Source organism: Passer montanus, unplaced genomic scaffold, assembly GCF_014805655.1.
Source record: "Passer montanus isolate IOZ18808 unplaced genomic scaffold, ASM1480565v1 scaffold77, whole genome shotgun sequence".
Lineage (NCBI taxonomy): Eukaryota > Metazoa > Chordata > Aves > Passeriformes > Passeridae > Passer > Passer montanus.
In genome coordinates, this window is record NW_024372923.1 from 1,029,634 (window position 1) to 1,050,429 (window position 20,796).

The 20,796-nt window shown below is 43.4% G+C and overlaps 1 protein-coding gene across 2 annotated transcripts in view; it reads left to right on the forward strand.

The window, feature by feature from the left end:
• Positions 1–20,796, forward strand: part of DOCK1 (dedicator of cytokinesis 1) — a 265,150-nt gene that overhangs the window by 51,830 nt on the left and 192,524 nt on the right. For both annotated transcript variants that reach the window (XM_039731351.1, XM_039731353.1), the window contains exons 19-23: positions 1,822–1,919; positions 5,274–5,363; positions 5,707–5,807; positions 7,869–8,003; positions 11,376–11,484. In XM_039731351.1, the coding sequence (XP_039587285.1) occupies positions 1,822–1,919; positions 5,274–5,363; positions 5,707–5,807; positions 7,869–8,003; positions 11,376–11,484 (533 nt within the window). The remainder of the gene's footprint in view (positions 1–1,821; positions 1,920–5,273; positions 5,364–5,706; positions 5,808–7,868; positions 8,004–11,375; positions 11,485–20,796) is intronic.

Consider the following 20,796-nt stretch of genomic DNA (forward strand, 5'->3'; position numbering starts at 1 on the left):
TACATCCCTTTTCTGCATTATTTTACACACAGCCCCCTGTGAAAAGAGTGGGATTAGTGCCTGACTGCTGCTTTGCTGGGCTTAATTAATGCTTGCATTACAAGCCAGTGCCTGTTTTTCCATACCCTGTGAGTTATTTTTCCCTTTCAGCTGGCCTGCACTGACATTTTGTGCTCACAAATGTATATTCATTTAGCATTTGCTGTGCCATCACGCTGCCAGTCCACGTGGGTTTGTTTTCTTGGGGCAATCCATGATGCTGTTCAGAGCTCGTCTGTGGGCTGGCTTTTGTTCACATCATTTCTTCTGTCAAGCTGATGCCTTGTTAGAAGTCAGACTGCAGCCAAATTCAGGGGTGGAAAGCTGATATAAATATATCCATGAAACACTTTGGATAACTCATGGAGGCATCTTTGCTTTGCTTCCAGAAGCAATTTTTTTTTTTTTTTTATTAATACTGAGTTTCTAAGACTTTGGGTTCAGGCTATAGACTTCTTGTAGGATGTATTAAAAAGAATGGAGGACTTGGATTCAACTCTTTCAAAGCTTTAATGTAGTAAAACTCTCTTGATTTCTCCTCACAAAGAGATGATGAGAAGGCTTGGTTTGAGTGCTGCTCAGAGGGGACTCTTTCCAAGGAGCACTGTAGTGCTTTCCACTAGAAGTAATTTCATTTATTACTTAAAATGAAAGGTTTTTGAGAAAAGCCAAGCAGCTGCTTTCAGTCTCAGCAGATAATTTCCAGAATAAACTCTGCAGATTCATGCCTTGGTAAATGCTGTGTTGGTTGCTTTGAAAGCCTGAATAACAAAGAGGTGAGGGGGTATTTGTTGGAAGTGCCTGCTTTGAGTGATTTTGGGCAGAATTCACACAATATGAATTACATGGGGAGGTGGGCCAGGGGCTGAACTGAAGGTAGTGAGTCTTTAAATTAGCCATGAAATCATTGAGGTTGGAGAAGACCTTTGAGATCATCATGCTCAGTTTGTTATTGAAGCTTCTCCTGAGCAGGAGTTGCTGGGAGTTCTGTTTTATGCTGAAAACTGGTTTTTCCTGGGTTAGAGCTTTCCCCTGAGGCTGCTCTGGCAGAGGCAGGAGGAGTTTGGGGTCTGGGGCTGGTATTTCCCAGGGAGCTGCTGCTCTGCAGGGGGACCCCACTGGGAGCTCCTCCCCAGGAGTGTTCCCTGAAGGAATCTTTGCCATGACAGATGGAGAGAGCTGGCCTCCTGCATTCCCTGATTGATCAGGAGTGCTGGAGTGACTCCATCTTCAGGCTGCAGGGTTTGGGGATGGGACCCCTGGCATCATCTGGGCTGTGCAGCGTGGGCACTGGCAGGTATTCATCACCCAGCTCTCCCCCACCCTCAGTGAGTTTGCAGCTCTTTGTGCTTCATTGTGCTTTATTTTCTCTTCAGTTTATGCAGCGAGAGCAGAGAAGCTGGAGCCATTAATGCTGGGAGAGTCACTGCCCTGTAGATATGACTGTGTTGGTGGCTGACTAATTTCATTCTGGCATTTTTTTTCTAAATACACAACTGTTGTGTACGGCAAATCAAAAACCCAGGGAGCAGGCTTCCTTGGCCTAGATTTTCCTGCTGATATTTCAAAAGCTGGCTGCTTTTCTGAAAGCCTTTCAGAGTTCTGTTGGGGCAGAAGGATTGTCCCAGCTTTCTGCAGTGTCAGAGGGTACCAGAAATACCTTGTTGTCCAGGGGAAAAGGCTGAAGTGAGGAAATAAAACTTTGTCCTGCATGTGGTGGTGGAGAGTGAGGAAAGGGAAAGAGCCTACAGGAGATAATTGTTGGGTTTTTTTTATTCCTAGTTGATCTCTTGGGACTGCTGAAGTGGAGATCCAACACGAGCCTGTTGCACCAAAACTTGAAGCAGCTGATGAAAGTTGATGGTGGTGAAGTGGTCAAGGTAATGAGTTTGTCTATAAAAATCCCAGATTTTGAGGTGTCTTTGAGGTGTCTTTTTTTTTTTTTTGTTCCCCACACTTTCCCCCTCAACCTCACTGCACTCATTTACACATTAAATTGCAACCTGCAACCTCAGACTTCAGAGTGCTGATGCTCCTCTCCCTGCCCTCCAGGAACATTTCAGATGTTTGAGAACTGATAAAACACACATCAAATGCACATTTCTGAAAATTAGGTTGTTTTTTTCTAGCACTTTGGTGAATTTTTATATACAGATACATGAAAAAAAAGTGTTTTTCTTTGCAAGATTAGACCATCTTGGAAGTCTTACATGGTGATGCTAAATGTATTTTTGATCTGTGGATGTGGAAGGCAATCCTAGTGTGTGCTGCTGTTGTTTTTCTTTTAAAAAAGACTTCTGGAAACATTTAGCTGAGCCAAGTTATTTACATTTGCCAAGGCCACTGAGTGATTGCAGAGAGCTACATAAAGACAGATTCAGCTGTGCAAAAGAGGAGGCTGGGACTTTATTGAAGGTGTTGTAATAAATCAAATCTAAAGGAGTGTCAAAAGATGTACTTGGGGACAGGTGACCCTGGAGAGTTGTTTCCTTACTTCAGGGGATTTTTTAGTTGTTTAATAAAAGCATAATGAAGCTTCAGCTTGAAGTAACTTAAAACACCTGGGAAGGCTGATTTTGCCCTCCTTGGAGGGTGGGGAAGGTGGGGTCCCACAGGTTTGTGTCTTAGGAAGGTTCTGCTTGCTGTGGTTTTGTCCTGGGTCATTTGAGAGCAGAATCTTGCCTCTGGAACTGGCTCCTGCTGAGCTCTGCCATGGCTCTGCCACTTGGAATTCTCCCTCCTCTCCAAATGTGACATCCCAGAGTGCATGGCACGTTCTTGCTGGGTGGGATCAGGGATTTCCTCAGGATGCACCACTAATGGGGTTGAGGTAAAAGCAGTTTTGGAGTGGGTTCTGCACCTGGCACACTCTCGGGACCAATGGGATTCCCTTCTCCTGCTCCCAGGGATCTGAGCACAACTGGAATCATGCAGGGGGCAGAAGAGGGAGTATTTAATATTGCTTTCACCACCATTTTTATCCTTTTTTTAGAGGGTCAGTGCTTACATTCTCCATCTGTTGGAGCACTGTTCCATCTTTGTGGGGCTGCTCCATTGCAGGATCTGGTTTGTAACTGTTCCTTTCTGTTCCTCCAGCTTTCTTTGCCCCTCATGTTTTTAACTACAATACCCAGTGCAGCCTGGATATCTTTAGAGAAAGTATTGATGTGATAAAACACATTCCTATTTTCTGTTAAACCTGTTTTTAAAACTCCCAGTAAAGGTCCTGGGCCTACTGGTGTTCATTTATTTGAGTGGAGATGAGCCCAGCTCCCCATCCTGTGCCTGTTCCCAGAGTGTGTGGAAGCTGTAAATGTTATCTCCCTTCCCCAGAGGCTCTGGCTCCATTTGTGCAGAGTCTGTGCAGTATGAGAATGTAAACTAATAGTGTGGGAATTATTCATGCCACCTGAGAAATGTCCTGCCCCTTTCACTCAGCAGCAGCATCTCTGCTGTGCTCTTCCTGCTGCTACTGGTGAACTGATTTCAGACTTGAGCTCTGCTCGTGAAAGTCAGGCTGAGCTGCCTGGATGTGAAATCAAGGCTTGATCAACCTCCCAACCATCCTTTGGCTTCCAGGGAACTCAGTGTGGGGGACCCAAGAGTGCAACTTCTCTTCAGACCAAGAGAGAAACTTCTCCTGTCAAGGCTCCAAACTGTGCTTTGCACTTCCCTCCCTGCCAGCTGGCAGCAGCCACAGAATCATTTCGAATTACAGAACCATTTAGGTTGGAAAAGACCTCTGAGATCATGGAGTTCAACCTTTAGAACATCAAGTCCAGCCTTTAATGTGCTTTATTTGCACATCTTCTTTAATGGAATGAGTAAGGCTGTGAGAAGGTGATGCTTTCCTTTTGCCCCCGTGGTGAAATTATGAGCTGGCTCTTCCCCAGGACTGGGCTAAGACCAGCTGCAAGAATTGGGTTTTTTCTGTTTTTTCATCCTCAGCAGCATGAACTGTGACTCTGTGTGCTTGGTTTAAGGAGTTTGACATTCAGCTGTGAATGGGGTTGCCTCCTGACATTTGACTGTAGGTTTAAGAGATCAGGTGAATAAGGCTTGATTCAGGAGACTCACTGAACATTTTTAAAGGAGGAAGGTGGGAGTCAGGCTGGTTTTCCATCCCTCTCACAGGATGTGGAATGCCTCTTGTAGCTGGAACCCCAGGATCAAGTCCCTTCTGCTTGTTGAGATTCTGTGTCATCTACAAGGCAAAAGCTTTTTTTTTTTCCATTTTACTTCCCTGGCAGGGTGGGCAGCCCTGGCACAGGGTGCCCAGAGCAGCCGTGGCTGCCCCTGGATCCCTGGCAGTGCCCAAGGCCAGGCTGGAGCAGCCTGGGACACTGGAAGATGTCCCTGGGTGGCACTGGATGGGATCTTTGGTCCCTTCCAACCCAAACCATCCTGGGATAATTTGAGACAGGTGTGCTGGGACCATCCACATTTAACCCCTTCTTTCTCAACCCAACCTGAGCTGTGCTGCAGCCTGGCTGTGCCCTGGAGGAGCCCCTGTGTGTCTGTGCCAGCTGGAGGAAGGAGCTGCTCAGGCACAAGCCCATCCCAGCAGAACTGATGAGTATCTCTGGCACTGCATGGATTCCTGCCTCTGGGAAGAACTCCTGCAATTAGGGACCTTTTGTCCTTGTGCTTTACTGGAAGCCCCTGGCACTAATCTGCTTTTTCTCTGGTGTTGCACAGATGGGGGTGCCCGGGCAGGGGGAGTGAAGACCTTGCTGTGCAGGTTTGGGGCTGGGGCAGCACTGGGGGGCTCTGTTCCCATGCCTGCATGTGGGATCCCCCTGGGACTGGGGGGCTGTGCTGCAGCCCTGAGCAGGGATGTTCTGGGTGCCTTCCATGGCTCAGCTCCCACGTCCCTGGCATGAGACTCAGGTGCTTGTGTGGTTTGTGCTCTGGAACACCTGAGTTTCCAGCAATGCATGGGCCTGGCGAGCGTGTGCTGAATCTGCAGTTTGGAAATCCTTTTGTTGGAGCATTGTCACAGATTCATTGTCCAGGTGTGCCAAGTGTGACTTCTGACTTTGTTTTTTCTGTTGGAGTGATAATCTGTGCATAGATAATCAACTTCACTAAAAATAAGTTGCTGCAAAGGAAAGTGTTGGATTTTTCAGTTTTTTTGCTACCTTTTAAGATGCCTTTACTTGTAGAAACCTGTGTGAAATCTCAATTTAATTTTCCTTTGAAAGCATGATGAGAGCTGTGTTGTTTCTTTGCAGTTCCTTCAAGATACACTGGATGCCCTTTTTAACATCATGATGGAGAACTCGGAGAGTGAAACCTTTGACACTTTGGTGTTTGATGCTTTGGTGAGTCTGCAGTGGGGAGGGCTTGAAATGTACCTAATAATGGGGAATTAATGACAGAATGAAGTTTATTAATGGAAAAGATCTGAGCTGACAGTTATTTAATTTAAAAATTACATTTAAAGGTTCAGATCCAGAGGGAGTTGGGTTATATCATGTCATCCTCCCAGGAAATAAGGAAGCACTTACATCCAGTCATTTTAATGGATTAACAGCACAATTTAGGACAGGAGCAGAACAGAAATTTTAATGCCAGCAATGTCTCTTCTCTAAGAAGAAAGGGGAATGGACAAAAGTGAAATATTTTTTTGAGACTAACAAACTAATTATACTGGGGTTTTTTCAGGTATTTATCATTGGGCTGATTGCTGACAGAAAATTTCAACATTTCAACCCTGTCTTGGAGACCTACATCAAGAAGCATTTCAGTGCTACCTTGGCCTACACGTGAGTTGGAAAATTTATTTTTCCTAATGTGACTTGGAGAATTTTTCCAGGTAATGTTATTTAACTACTTATGTAGCTTAATTAGGAATGTGCCCATGAACTTGGAAGGGTGCTTGGGAGGGTCTGGAAGAAGACTGGGGTTAGTCTTTGTTTCTTTATTGAAATAGATTGGTACAACTTTCAGTGGTGTGCAAGGAGAAGTTCTGATAGTGCTGTAGTGAAGAAGGGGATGATTTGACAATTTCAGGAGCTGTTTTTCAAGGAAAACAAAAGCAATTCTCTCTCATATTGGGAGGGAATCATGTCCATTTAAGATGCTTCAAATACTGGGTTTTTTTGTGCATTAAATGACACTGTACCCTGATTATCCACATTACTGTCAGTGTGGGGAAGAAGCAGTGAAAGACAAAAAAACAAAGGCTCGTTATTTTTGTTGTCTTAAGTAGTTTTTGACAGTTGGAATCTTTGCTGCTGTGTTAGACTGGAGGAAAAATATCTGATGGATATCTGCAGTGCTGGGGGAAAGGCAAACCCAAACCAGGACACCTGGGGTGCCCTTTGCTGGTGCAGAGTATCTGTTAAGGGACCTGAAAAGGTTTGAAAATACTGATTTAAAATCGTGAAAAATCAGGAAATCATAGAATATCCTGAGCTGGAAGGGATCATCAGTCCAGCTCCTGGCACAGACACCCCAAAATCCCACTCTGTGCATCCCTGGGAGTGTTTTCCAAACCCTCCTGGAGCTCTGGCTGTGCCCATTCCCTGGGGAGCCTGGGCAGTGCCAGCACCCTCTTGGGATGAACCTTTCCCTGGTCCTTCTTTAATTCCCAAAGAAGCTTTGAGCCTGCAGTCTCAAAGCTGATATTTTGGTTACTGATCACTCATGTGGAGCATCCTGCATCACCTGGACTTCTCAGGAAGAGCTGGGGGTGGTCCTCTCATGGCATGGAGAGCATCCTTCCCTTCCTCAAGTCCAGGGAGAGCTGAATTCTGGTTTGTGGTGTCCCCATGGATGTGACAGATCCCTGCCCCATCCCTGCCTTTTATTCATGGAACATCCGGCGTGGAAAAGAGCTCCAAGATCATCCAGCCCAACCTTCAGCCCTGAAGTAAAGAGAGGTGGCCTTGGCAGTGTTTTAAGTGCTTGCTTGAAATTCTCAGGCAGTTTGCTCCTGCTCCAACAAATCCCCAGGCAGCAGGATCTCCGTGTTGTTTGCTGTTAGTGGGGAATAATGTGGAGCTTGTTTACTTGGAGTGGGGATGTTGGATCATGCACTGGAGCTGGGATGATTTAAAATGGAATTGCTCGTGGTTGCATTAAAGCCCTGATTTATATTCATTGGAAGGGAGGGAGCTGGAATGGGATTATTTTGAAAATTGTTTCACTTTCGAGTTTGATAGGCTTTAAAATGGGGAAGAAGAGAATTTCCAGCTGTTGGTGTGTACTTTGAGAAATAAATTTTACTAATTTCAGCCCAAAATCTGTGATAAAGCTTTCTAAAGGGGAAGCCTTGCTGAATGAAGAAACTTATACTTTGTGTTAATTCTAACAGCATGCTTGTATTTAATTATTTTTATTATTCTGATTATTATTAGTAGGTGCATCTTTCTGAGGGCCTGAATCTGAATATCCATCTGAACATCCAGCAGAAAATCAGCCTTACTGAGATATAATTCTAACAGCATGCTTGTATTTAATTTAATTATTTTTATTATTCTGATTATTATTAGTAGGTGCATCTTTCTGAGGGCCTGAATCTGAATATCCATCTGAACATCCAGCAGAAAATCAGCCTTACTGAGATTTGTTGTATTGTGTGTTAAAGTTGTGAGATTTGTGTGTTAAATGAGGTTATGGTCTGTGGTTTTTCTCTTTTTTTTTTTTTGCTCAAAAATAAGTGCCAGCTACTTATCAGCAAAACAAAACCACAATGAGTTTATTAGTTGAAGAATTAACTTTGTAGCTCTGTGTGCACATAATTTTTCATTAAACCTTTCCAAATGGAAATTCTGTGAGAACACTTGTGACTTGCTTGTGGGTTTTTTTTTGTATTTCAACAGAAAACTGACCAAGGTATTGAAAACATACGTGGACAATGCTGAGAAGTGTGGGATCACTGATCAGCTCTTCAAAGCCATGAAGGCCCTGGAATACATCTTCAAGTTCATTGTGCGCTCCAGGATATTGTTCAACCAGTGAGTACAGGCAGTGCTTGCACCTCCCATTGCCAATAATGCCCCAAAACTGCCAACGTTTTACAGTCCAGCAGTTAAAACTGCTTAGTAGTGCTCTGTTTTGGAAATACTTGAAGCTGTGAGAAGTTATTTCAGGAGAGAGGTTTTCCCTCTTTAGCAGAGATCTGTATTTTCAGGAGCAGGGAATTGGTAAAATCATCACAGTTTAGGTCTCTGGACAATTAAAGCTTGGCACTGTTTGGGGAGACTTCTGTTGCTGTATTGTGTTTTATACACAGGATGTTACAGAAGTTATAAACCAAGCTGATGGGATCTTCACTTAGATTGAGTCCTTTTACTGCTTGTTAGCAGTGGGAACAACCTTATTGCAAGGGATTTATGTAGAGCTCTTCAGTTACCATCTCCACCACCCTTTCCTCTAATTTAGGGCTTGGAATTTATTTCTGTAGGAGCCTTGCTGTGAGATTCATAAAATACAGGATGTCACTGAGGCTGTAGCAGGGCCTACAAATCACTTGAAAACAGAAAAAATAAAATTCCCTCTGGCTGCAGATTGGATTTACAGACAGTCTGACCCTCCAGGACTGGCTGTGGGATTTCCTTGTGGGAAGCACAAATTCAGAGCCCTTCAGTGTGAGACCAACCCTCCATGCCAAGGGATTAATCAGCAAAATTCCTGAGTGCAGAGGGAGCCTGATTTGTTCTGCTGCAGGACTGAAGCCCTGCCTGGGGGGTGTGATTGGGAGTGATTAAAATGCAGGATTGCTGCTGCTCCACTGAGGAATCACAAGCAGCAAGCTGAAGCTTTTATTCCAAAATATGGCTTATTTTGAACTTCAGGAAGAGGGTGGTGGGCTCCTTGGATGGATGGAGCATTTTAGCAGTTGAGTTCTGGATAAATCCATGGAAGTTCATCCACTTAAGGCATGGTGGCACATCTATTTGCTCACTACAGCAAAGGTTGATAAAGGCAAAATACTGCAAGTGACCTTTAGAAATATCTCTGATTTTCTCAGTAATGATCCCAGTGCTTGTGGTGTCTTAAAATCCACAGTCTTAAAATCCTCCAGGCAGGGCTGGAAGCACCAGCCTGGTGTAAACCTTGATTTCTCACAGCTGCAGAGATTTTGTGCTTTATCAGGTATATTAAATAAATAGATGTTATTAACTGACAGTAGGAACACATTTGTGACTAACTTTATTTTTATTATAACTTCCTTTTGAAAGGCAGAGTTTTTTGTCTGAAGCATTTTGATATATTGGGCTGTCAAGTTCAGTTACTCTTTCTGTTGGTATAAGTTTTACCTCTCTAATCTGTTCAGGGGGACACTGAAATCCATTATGGAAATGGGGACTTAACAAATTTTTTATCCTTCATAACCCCCAATTTTAGCCTAAAAGGGGAATAGAAGTGTGCAGAGCAAAATAACACAATTTACTGGTTTCTATTTTTTTTTTTTTCTGTATTTATTTCCTCTCTGTCCAGGTTGAAATCAACTTTTTCATATCTGGGACTTCCAAAGGTTTATGAGCACAACATTAAAAATGTTAACATGTAACTTCAGTGTAAAGCAGCAGGAACATCCCGAGCTCCATGTTTGTCCCAAGAAAAACCCATTTCCAGCTGCAATATGTGATCCATAATGATGTAGCTTTAGATGGGATATTGGGAAGGAATTCCTGGCTGTGAGGGTGGGCAGTCCTGGCACAGGGTGCCCAGAGCAGCTGGGGCTGCCCCTGGATCCCTGGGAATGTCCAAGGCCAGGCTGGACAGGGTTTGGAGCACCTGGGACAGGTGAATGTGTCCCTGCCATGGCAGGAGTGGGACTTGATGGGATTTAAAATCCCTTCCCACCAAAACCATTTCATGATTCTGTGATCTTGGAACATGAATAAATTGTCCAAGGATTGTACCTAGGAAATTTCTGGATGAAATTCCCTTTCTGAGCTGCAGACTACATTCAAGACCTTCCTGCTGGGTTTAACTCCAGGAGAAAACTGTGGAAAGCAAAAGGGAGTTGAGCTCGTGCTGGAGCTGCTCCAGTGTGTCTTGGTGCCAGATGTTTGGGGGGAGCAGAGCCAGTGGGACCAGGAAGGGCTTTGGAAGCCCAGATTTTGTGGGATGAGGCTCTTGATCCATCAGAGCTGACTGGGTAAAGGTGGGTTTAACTGGGGGAAGGGGTCATGGGATGGTTTGGGTGAGAAGGCACCTTGAACTCATCCCATCCCACCCCTGCCATGGCAGGGACACCTCCCACTGTCCAGGGTGCCCAAAGCCCTGTCCAGCCTGGCCTGGCAGTCCCGTGGGATGGTTTAAACTCCCCCTATTCAGATTTAATCTGGGTTCCAGGTCTCTTTTTTTGGTCATGTGAAGCCTGGCTGACCCTGCTGCGGGTGAGCCCCACGTGCTGCCATAGGAGGGGAAGTTTTCAAGGATGATGTGGAGCCAGTGGTGGTGTCCCCCTCGTTTTCCAGTGAGGATTGTGCCATCCTGCACCTGGAGCAGGGCAGGTTCTGCATTGAAACCACTGCAGAGAATTCCAGCAGCACTCCTTGTACCAGTGGCCCAAGTTCTTCACCTTGGCTGTGTTTTTCTGGCCTCTGGTTTTGCTCAGGTGCTTCTATGCAGTTTTTTACGCCCCTGAAAGCATCTGAGAGAGGGGGAGGGGCATCCCAGGGGGTCAGCTCAGCTGTGAGGAGTCTGCCTGGAGGCACAGGGACCTGGCTCCTGCATCTGAGCTGGGGCTGAGTCACTGCTCTGTGTCAGCCGTGCTGGCTCCATGGCAAACTGAGCCTGAAATTAGTGCTGAAACATGATTTAACCTCAGTGCTCCCTTCCCACAGGAAAAATTGTGTTGTCTTGGCAAAAAGAGGGTCGATGGGGTCTTTCTTGCCTTTCTTTCTTTCTTGCCCAGAGTTTAAGGTCACTCACCTTGGGCCACTGGTAGATTTTAATGATTGCTGGCAAGTTTGCTGGCTGCTTTCTGGCTTCATCAGCACAAGGGTCCTGGCAGACATCTGTAGGGTGGAGAGGCTGTCCCAGGCACGGGGAACTGGGGCACTGCTCAGGGACTCACCAGGGACTGGAGCAGCACTGCTGCATGTGGCATTTCACAATAAAAATCTCTTCTTCCTGCTGGCCCAGCCTGGCCAGTCTGTCTTGTCTTCAGTGGTTTGTTTTTTTGCTTGTTTGTTGTTTGGTTTTTTTTGTGCAAGAAAGCTCTTGATTCAGTGAAGGAAGTTGTAAAAATTCTGGAGAAAATGTAAGACAAAAAGTGGCTGTTTGTCATCTGATTGTTAAAAAAGCCACCAGACTTTTTAAAGCAGTATTTCCATTGTGGTTTGTGCTGATGAAACCTAATTGTTTTTCAGGCTGTATGAAAACAAAGGAGAAGCAGACTTCAGGGAGTCTCTGCTGCAGCTCTTCAAGTCCATCAACGAGATGATGAGCAGCAACTCTGACCAGACTGTCATAGTGAAGGTTTGTGCTTTCCAGATCTCCAGTTTTGCATCCTCAGCCACAATAAGGCAGTGGAGTATTTGTCTATTTGTGCTTAAAAGCTGGCTTTGCTTCAGTCAAGGTTACTTCTTGGTACTTCTGCTGAAGGACTGTTGACTGTGTAAAAAACTTTCTTTGAGCAAGTAAATTTATTGAATTCTAGAATTTTTTAAGTTGGAAGAGACATCCAAGATCATTGAGTCCAAGCTTTAATTGCCTCAAAACCCTCACTTTTATTTTAAAAAGAGAACTTAATTTGGGTTCATTGGTATTTGGCTTTTTAACTTCTGTAACCTTAAAGTTAAGGTGTTTTTAAGACATATTTAAGATGCTGCTGACAGTGTAGATCCTTATTTTAATGTATTTAGTTATATCTGAGGCTGTTCAGGAACTTTAATATAGGATCTTAATCCCTAGTACATATTTAAAAAAAAAAATAGTAGTGAGGGGGACTGGAATCTCCACCTTTTATCCCTTAGACCTTTTCTTGTGTGCCTTTAAATCTGCTTTTGGTAGCATTGGTTCCATGCAGTGGGGAAAGGGGTCTGTGCCCATTGAGGTGCTGATATCACAGAGCAAAAGCTCTGAATTACAGGACTGGTAGATTTTGTTATCCAGAGGAGGCTGGGTACAGAAGTTAGTGGATCTTTTTCATCATGGCAAACTACAGAGACTGCCCTGAATGTGTTTGATAAGCTGCACCTTGAACTTCTCCTTGTGCTTCCAACCAGAGTTTATACAAAAGGTGAAACTCCTGACCCAGCCTTGCTGAATGAGTTGAGAGATGATCAAGGGGCTGGGATTTGGGGTAGGATTTGGGGACAGTTGGGCTCTTCCTGCTCAGGTGGTTGCAAAGACACAGTGGGAAATCCTGTGCCAGGGGAAGAAATTCCTGGAGCAGGAAAATCCTGAGTCAAAGCCCCCCAGCCCCTGAGTTCTGGGGCTCCTGATGCCATGCTGAGCACACAGCAAAAAGAGATAGTGGGGATAAAGCAGCTGAGGAGGAATATTTTAGGCAGAGAGGCCAAGACTGGATCATCTGATAACAAAGTAGGGATATTACATGTTTCAGGAAAGCTGTCTTTTCATTTCATTGCCAAAGGATCTGTCCTGAATGGAAATGGGCAGGTGGAGCTGTGGCTCAGAGTGTGCTCTCTGGGTTTTTACAAATGAGTTTGCAGATTACAGGAGTGGAATGTGATATTTCTTTTCCTGAGACTCCCTTGCAGGGCCTGCTGCAGGAAGGCAGATGAACATGAGATTTTTTTCTTTAACAATTTATACCTTGAGGTGGGGGGAAATAAAAGGGAAAAAAGCTAAAAATTGATTTGGTGTGTGTTCACCTGTGATGCAGGAAGGAAAACTGCCTGGCAAGGACTGGAGAGATCCCAGCAGCAGTGGAGGTTCAGGCTTGGGAGAGCACAGCTCCTGTGTGTGTGTAGGGTGGCAGATGAAGTGTGAGGGATGAGCCAGGGTGGGGCTCAGTGTGTTTCAGGATGCCTTGCAGAAGCTTTGACAAGCTTTCATTCATTATTTATTGCTTTCATCTCCTCTGGACTCTAATTCCTGAGCTCTTAGAACACATCATTGCTACTATTGGCTTTTTGCAGCTTGTGAAATTGCTTTTATGATGTTCAGGTATCCACTGGAGCTGTGCAGTGTGAGCACCAGGCAGAAATGTGCGCTTCTGAAAACAAAACTATGGAATGGGTGGATAAATGTGGGGGGTTTCAGAGGGTGAGTGTGGGTTCTGCCAGGCATCGTGCCTGGCAGAGCTGCAGGAGGTGCCAGTGACACTGTGGGTGACATTAGAGGCCTCATTGAGCATCTCCATCTCTGCTGGTGGAGAGGAGCATCACCTGGAGCTCCCAGAGCTGAGGGGTGGGCAGATGGGGACCCTGCTGCCAGGAAGAGTGAAGGAATCCTTGCATGGTGCCCCAGTGTTGCTGGGGTAATGTCAAAAACTTTTTTCATAAAAAATCCTTTTGCCAGGATCTTTCCTCCTGAGAAGCTGGGAAGCTTCAGCCTCTCCATGTTTTTCTGCTTTGGAATGTGATTTGGAGAGTTGTTTACCCAGCATGTGAACTTGTTTTTGCTTGATGACCAATGACAGCCACCTGTGTCGAGGCTGTGAGCTGTCACAAGATTTTGTTACTCATTCCTTTGCTTTTCTTTCTAGCTTTCTGATGGATCCTTTCTGGTTTTTAGTGTAGTTTTAGTATAGCATTTTAATATAATAAATCAGTCTTCTGTAACATGGAGTCAAGATTCTCATCTCTTCCCTCATCCTGGGACCCTTGAACACAGCCATAGGGTCACCCTGCTGTCATCCCACTGTCACAGGGCCTTGGGGCAGCCACTGAGTGCTGTGCTGGTTCCAAACCCCAGGAAGGGGCAGAGGGGTGCAGGGGTTGGGGGTGCTGCACCTCCCCACAGGTGGGGCACTGGTCTCCTGTGCTCTGGGGTTTGTACAAGGGCAGGCACTTGCTGACAGCCTTAAGAGGGGAGTTAAAAGGAAGTAAAGGGATTTTTTTATCTTTTCTGGAGTTTGTTTTTCCTGGGGGTTGTGGGGGCAGCCAGGGCCAGAGCTCAGATGCAGGGATGTGCTGGGTGCAGCCTCTGAGAGAGGAGAGCCAGGAGGGGAAGGGAGGGCAGAAAGCACAGCTGGCATCTCCTGGGGCACTGCTGGAGACCAGGGCTGGGCACAGGGAGGGGTTCTGGGGGCAAGGGGATGCTCCAAAGGCAGGAGCATCCCTCTCATGGAGCCAGGCTGGGACACCTGGGGGGGCTCACCTGGAGAGGAGCAGCTCCAGGGAGAGCTCAGAGCCCTGCCAGGGCCTGAAGGGGCTCCAGGAGAGCTGGAGAGGGACTGGGGACAAGGGATGGAGGAGGTCTTTGAGTCCCTCCCATCCCAACCCAGTCTGGAATTCTGGTGCAGTTGGATGCTTTGCTGAAGTTTTGTGGAAGATCAATGATTTTAAACAGCTAAGTCCCCAGGTCCCTGTGTTGTGCAGGAAGATCAGCAGATCTTGCTGTGTAGCAGTTTTAGGCTTTTTTTCACTGATTTTTATAAATATTGGGGAAGCTGAATAAGTGTAGACAAAATAAGTGTGTTTGGAGAGAGATAAGAAGTTGCAGAGACCTACACAGAAAATTAAGGTGCTTTACATTAAACGAGGCAGTTGCTTCTTTCACACATCCCACTGCTCCCGTTTCTCCTTGCAAAAACTGGAATTTTCCTTTCCAGTTTATCACCACGGAGCAGAACTGCCACTGGAAACTTTCTCAGATGTTCCCAACTTTTTGGGCTGGGTAGACTGGATTTTTTTTTTCCTATCTGCTGGGGGAGTAGCCTTCAAGCTGACACAGAATGAAAGACTGCAGTCTTGTGTTCTTAGCAAGAATTCCTCTTTATCTGTTCAAATATTTATGTCCTTGTGGAAGTTGATGAGCTGCTGTTGACTGTAGTTGTTTATTATTTTGCTTTTAAATTTTTTCTTAAATTTGAAGTTTTCAAGGCTTTGGGTGCATGCATGGGGAAAAAAAAAGTTTCCTTATAAGAAAACTCTAAGAATTGTACAAGGATTTAAGGCTGTAGAGCACAGAAAGAGGCTTGGAATTTGTACCTCCTTTAGGATTATGGATATTCAAAAATTCTTGGGTAGTGGAGAATTTATAGGGGGTGTATATATATATATATATAAAAAACATTAGGACTTTATTTTTAAATTGACTTGTGCTACAGCTATGGATTTTTGCAGTAAACAGGTAAAATTCCATGTGATCTTGGGATGTGGTTTGAGCAGAGCTTTGCTAGCACTCTGCTGGTGCTTATACCTAATTTCTTTTGCCTTTTATATACTCAAACATGTTGGAATTAAAATGTTGAGGTGCAAGAACCACTGAAAGCCACTTTCACTGCAGGTTATAATCATTCCTGTGGGTTTGAATTTGGGAAGGTGAACTGCTGAAAATTACAATGTTCAAACAACGCAGAAGTTGGGATTTTTTTTTTAGTTAATTAAATAAAATTTTATGGAATTTTTTTTGGTGTTTCAGTGGAGACAGACATTTCAGGGCTGCCTTTTTCAGCTTTTCAAGGTGTGGGGTGGCCCAAGCTGGAGAGGGAAGTCCAGGCAGTGATTTGAGCTGGCATGCAGTGGCTGTTCCCTCAATAACAGGAATTCTGGGTGGCAGGGCTGCAGCAATAGCTTGGGAAGGGAGGTTCCACTTTGTTTTCCAAACCTCACTTTGAGGGTTAAACCTGCTGCAGGAAGGGTGAGCAGCCTTTGGTGTGTGCATGCATTTTTAATGGTTACAAGTGTGCTGAGCCCTTCCTGGCTTTATTCCTCCTTTCTGCTAATTGGTGCATGATAATTATTTCCTTAACCTTCTCCTGCTGAAGACTCAGAGTGATGGTTCAAGTGTGGATAAAAGTGCAGATATTCCTTAGTCAGGGGTTCCTGCATCCCTTGGGAGGTGCAGAAGCTCCTCCTGCAGTGGAGGGAGCTGGACCCTTCTCAGCAAACATAAATTACACAAAATTCTAACCTACAGCTAACGTCTTATATTTCACCCACAAAAAGTTATAAACAAAGTTTTTATACCAATACAAAAATTATAAAAATCATCATAATAATCAAAACCATAACATTCAAAATTAATATAACAAAACCTTAACAAAAACATAATATAAATTATATTACAATTCAAAATTTCATACAAAATATAAAACCATTAAAATTTTAATTACATTTAGCCTATCCCAAAACAAAATTAAGACAAAGCAAGAAAAAACCTTTAAATGAACAAAACCAAATAAAATTATGAAACTAAATCAAATATCATACCTTATTACTTCATTATTTACCTTTTAACACATTCCTACCCATAAATCAACCTAAAACCAATATTTAAATATCAAAACTCAAATACCTTATCTACTTCAATATGTCCAACAAAAATTTACCAAAACTGTCAAAACAATATTCATAATTCAAACAAGAGGAGGAGATGTTGGAGCCCTGGACACTGAAAATTTTAGATTTTCTGTGCTGCCAGGCACTGACCCCCAGGAGAACTCTGCATTGACCTGAGACTGTGGAGAAGGCTTCCAAAACTGATTGATAATTGGGATTGTGGGTGTGGAGTTTAAATAGAAATGTGTGATATCACAGGGTGGGAAACTTGGAGTTTAAGGTTCAGAATATAGTAATGTACATAAAGGAGGATGGAGGTTTTAGGGCAGAGGCTGCTCCTTCTTCACCTTCATGGGTTTGGGTGGTATTTTGTAATTAAACAGAAAAGTCTGCATTGTGGGGTGCAAAGGATTGATTATTGGGTTAAAAGTGAAATTAATTTGAGTGTCATTTCTTAATTAGATAGTTTAACCTTAAAAGACCTTATAGAGAAAGATAGTTGGGCATTTTGTGGCTTGTTAATAGAATGCTGTAGAATTCATTACTTGTAAAACTAAAATATAAATAAAAATAATAAACATCTAAGTCTAAACACTAAATATCATCTCAAACACTTTAAATCCCAACCTTAAAACAAAAAAAATCCCAAAAAACATCAGGGCCCCTCTGATATTTGGTGTTCTGATTTTGTTCAGGATGGCTGGAAAAGCCTGGGAGCTCTGAATAATCTGAATTAAGGATGTGTGAGCACTTTTTGTGTATAAAATCATCCTGTGTGAGGCCATGGAGAGCTGGGGTGGAAGATGAGATCATTTTTTAATGTGAATTATCCCATGGCCGTGGGTTCTTAAGAATTCTGCTCACTTCTAACACATTTCTCAGTGTGCAGTCTGTACTTTAATATTCAACATTTATTGCTAAAGCCACAGAAAAGTATTTAAACGAAGGCAGGGAAAAATAAGTGCCTGAGAAGAAAACAAGAGACTTTGTTAATCTGCAGGGCTTTTCCAACAGGTGGAATTCTTTTTAAACATCAGCTGAGTTGAGTAACAAAATGCAACTGTGGACTGAGGTTTCTGTGTCTCTTAGAACCCACGTGGGAAATATCTCCAGAAGATTTTTATTTGTGATTGTGCTTTGGGCTGGTTTTTGGCCTGAAATTTGGCTTGTTTTTGGCCTGAATTTGGGCTGTTTTACACTGAATTTGGGCTGGTTTTTAGGTGATTGTGCTTTGGGCTGGGTTTTGGCCTGAAATTGGGCTGTTTTACACTGAATTTGGGCTGGTTTTTAGCCTGAAATTGGGCTGTTTTACACTGAATTTAGTGCCAGAGGTGCTGCTTTGCAACTGGCATAAAAACTGCTTTAGTTTGTGGGCTGCTCTAGTCTGGGGCAAATCTCAAATAGAGTTTAGCTGCTCCTGGATATTTTTGATGCAGCTGCTGACTGGGCTTCATTTGGTTTGGATGAGTTTAATGGAGTGGCACCCAAGATAATGCTGGGGTGGAAGGGAGGTGCTTTGTTGAATGGCACAAAGGATGAAAATTAACATTAAAATAATGTTCTCAAATGGAGTCAGGTGAAACAAATTTATTGCTTTGTCAAACAAAAGAGTTCAGAAGAATATCATGTATTTGGCACAGGGTTTTTGTACTTAATTTGGAGTCCAGGCATACTGATGGAAACAAATGGCTTTGGAAAATGACAGTTTTAAATTAAGCTTTTTTTTTTGCTTTTATGGACTACAAAGAGCTGAACTTAAACCCCAGGAAAAAAAAAAGAGCTGTGGTGTTCTGCTCAGAATACATTTTGTTTAATACTTTGCAAATGTCATTTGGTCAATCTAATGACAACCTTAAGTTAGTTTTTATCTAAACAGCTACTGCAGAGGAGCTTTTGTGACACTTTTTTTTTGGTCATTCCATTTATAAACCCAATAATGGGATAATTTTCCATTGTTACAAGATTCTTTTTCTGTCCTGCTTGCTTTTCACTCACCAGTGACCTACTGTATTTATCACACAGGTGATTTCACTTTTGTATTAAGAGATTTCTCCATATTCTCAACTCTGTAACAAAAGTAAATGAGTAAAACTCATTTTTCTATCTGTAACCCAAAATTGTATCAGAAGTACTTTAAGGTACTTAGGCTTCCCTGTCTTATGTATTTTTATTTGCCTGATGACACAAAGAAAAGGCTTTTATTTGTCCTCTAATCCTTTTGTGAAGAAATTAAAAACTCCAGAAATTTCATTGAAAGCAGCTCCTCCTGGTAGTTTTAGAAGTTGTACCACATGCTGTCCCAATAAATAAATGAAGTTTACTCTTATTTAAAAATGGAAGTGTCAAAGTGAAGTTTTTTGAGGCTTTCCCCACCCAGCAAAAAACTGCAGGAAAAATTCCATTTGGAGAATCAGGATAAATAATTCAGCTAAACTTTTAGCCATAAAACTCTTTGAACTTTTAGATCTGGGCAATGTGCTAATTTTCCTGGTGGTAGATCCCATTCTTTACCCATTTTTGGTTCATTTCCTGTCTGGAAATGAACTATCAGTGAGAAAAGAGAAGTGTGGGCAGTGCAGGGGACTTGTCATTGATGTGGCCACTGTCGGAAATAACAATTCCATTGCTGCTGATATTACTCATTCTGGCTTTTGTTTTTTTTACCACATCTGAAGGGTTTTTGCACTCAAATGATCTTTTATACCAACACTGCATTTGTTCCTTCCACACCAATGTGATTTGGCTGCCAGTTGTGGAGAAGTTGAGGAGAACACAATTAGCTGTGAAGTCATTAGGAGCCCATCAATGAATTTATCTGAAATTTATCAAAGGGTGCAGACAGAGAGCAGGTTGGGATGATTTAGGGAACGAGTTGCAATTAGTCCCTGGAAGGATAAATCCTGGGAATTGCCATCCCTGCATTGGCTGTGCAGAGAGCTGTGCCCATCAATTATTGCTTAATTTATTCCATTTAAGGCAAAGCTTTGACTTTTCTGGCCCTGAGTATTTTCACTTAGTGAGTTGTGTTTCTTGGCCCAGTTAATTGCCTTTTTCACAGTTTTTAAAGGTATCCTTGAGGCACTGAGCAGCTCCATGGCTTCTCTTGGCAGCTCCTCCTCAGAGGGAATGTCATCTCATGGTTCTTCCCGTGCTTCCTGTGGAATAATTCCTTGTACACACAGCTGTGGTGTTCAGGAAGGGGAAATCAATGTGTGTGTGGTTGGGATGCAGAGGATGAGCCACAACACCTCTGAGCTGGCTGCAGGCTGCCATGGCCTTGCTGATGTCGTGCTGAGCCACGTGAATCGCAGCCTGGGCAAGAAAATAAAATCCCAATAACACCCCACAGCCAACAGAACAGTGAGTGTACGAGGAGATTCAGCTCGGGGAGAATATATCCATTATTTATGCCACACTCTGGGTCATTGCTGCTTTCACTCTTTTTCATCCTTCCCCTTTGCTGCTGTATTTGTGTGCTTTGTAGGACTGGAAATGACTGATTTTTGTGGTTTGATAAGAGTGGGAATAATTTGTCACTGGTTTTGCACAAAGAGAGAAGCCCCTTGGGGCACTCAGATTTTTATTGCAGCCCAGCTTGAAACTGTGTGTAATTATTGAGTGCGTGTGTGAGACTGATCCTTCCAGCTTTGGGTGTGCTTCTCGTGTGATCACAGGGAAATTACTGCAGAAAACCATTGGAGTGAACACTGAGGTTCCTCACTACTGTGGTTTTTTAATGCTGCTTGGAATTTTCAAGTAGTTTAGGCATCCCTGTGTAACCATGGAATTAAGATTTTGGGCTTTGTTTGCTGTGTGCTTCTTGTAGACATGAGGAATTGGGACTTATGTCCAGTGCTGATCAAGAGAGAAAAGTAATTAATTTAATTTCTTTAAATGGCAGAAAACCCCCTTAAACCAGATGCTTATTTGTTTTTTCCTAATCTTCTATGGAAAGACAAGAGCAGGTTTTTTTTTCATCTGCTGCATTTCATATTCCTCATTTATGCATTGCAGTGTCCTGGGAATAACCAGAATTGCAGTGGAGCTACTGCTCACAGAAAATCTACTTCAGCTGCAGCTTGAGCAGAGTAAGATCTACAGCAAGAGCTGCCCTTCTACCTGATTTAATACCAATAAAAAATTATTTTAGTAGCCCTTTGCCTTGGACAAATACAGAATTAATCACGGGGCTGCACAGCCTCATAGTCTGATCATCTTGTCATGTAATCAAGCCAGCTGAGGTGGGAAATTGGGAAATATATTTCCACAATCTTCTTTAAATCTTCAGAATTAAACTTTAATTTGTTTGTCCATAAAGTAGACGCTCGGTTACTGCTAATTGTTGCAGCTCCAAGCTGTAAATGGCTGTTGTAAA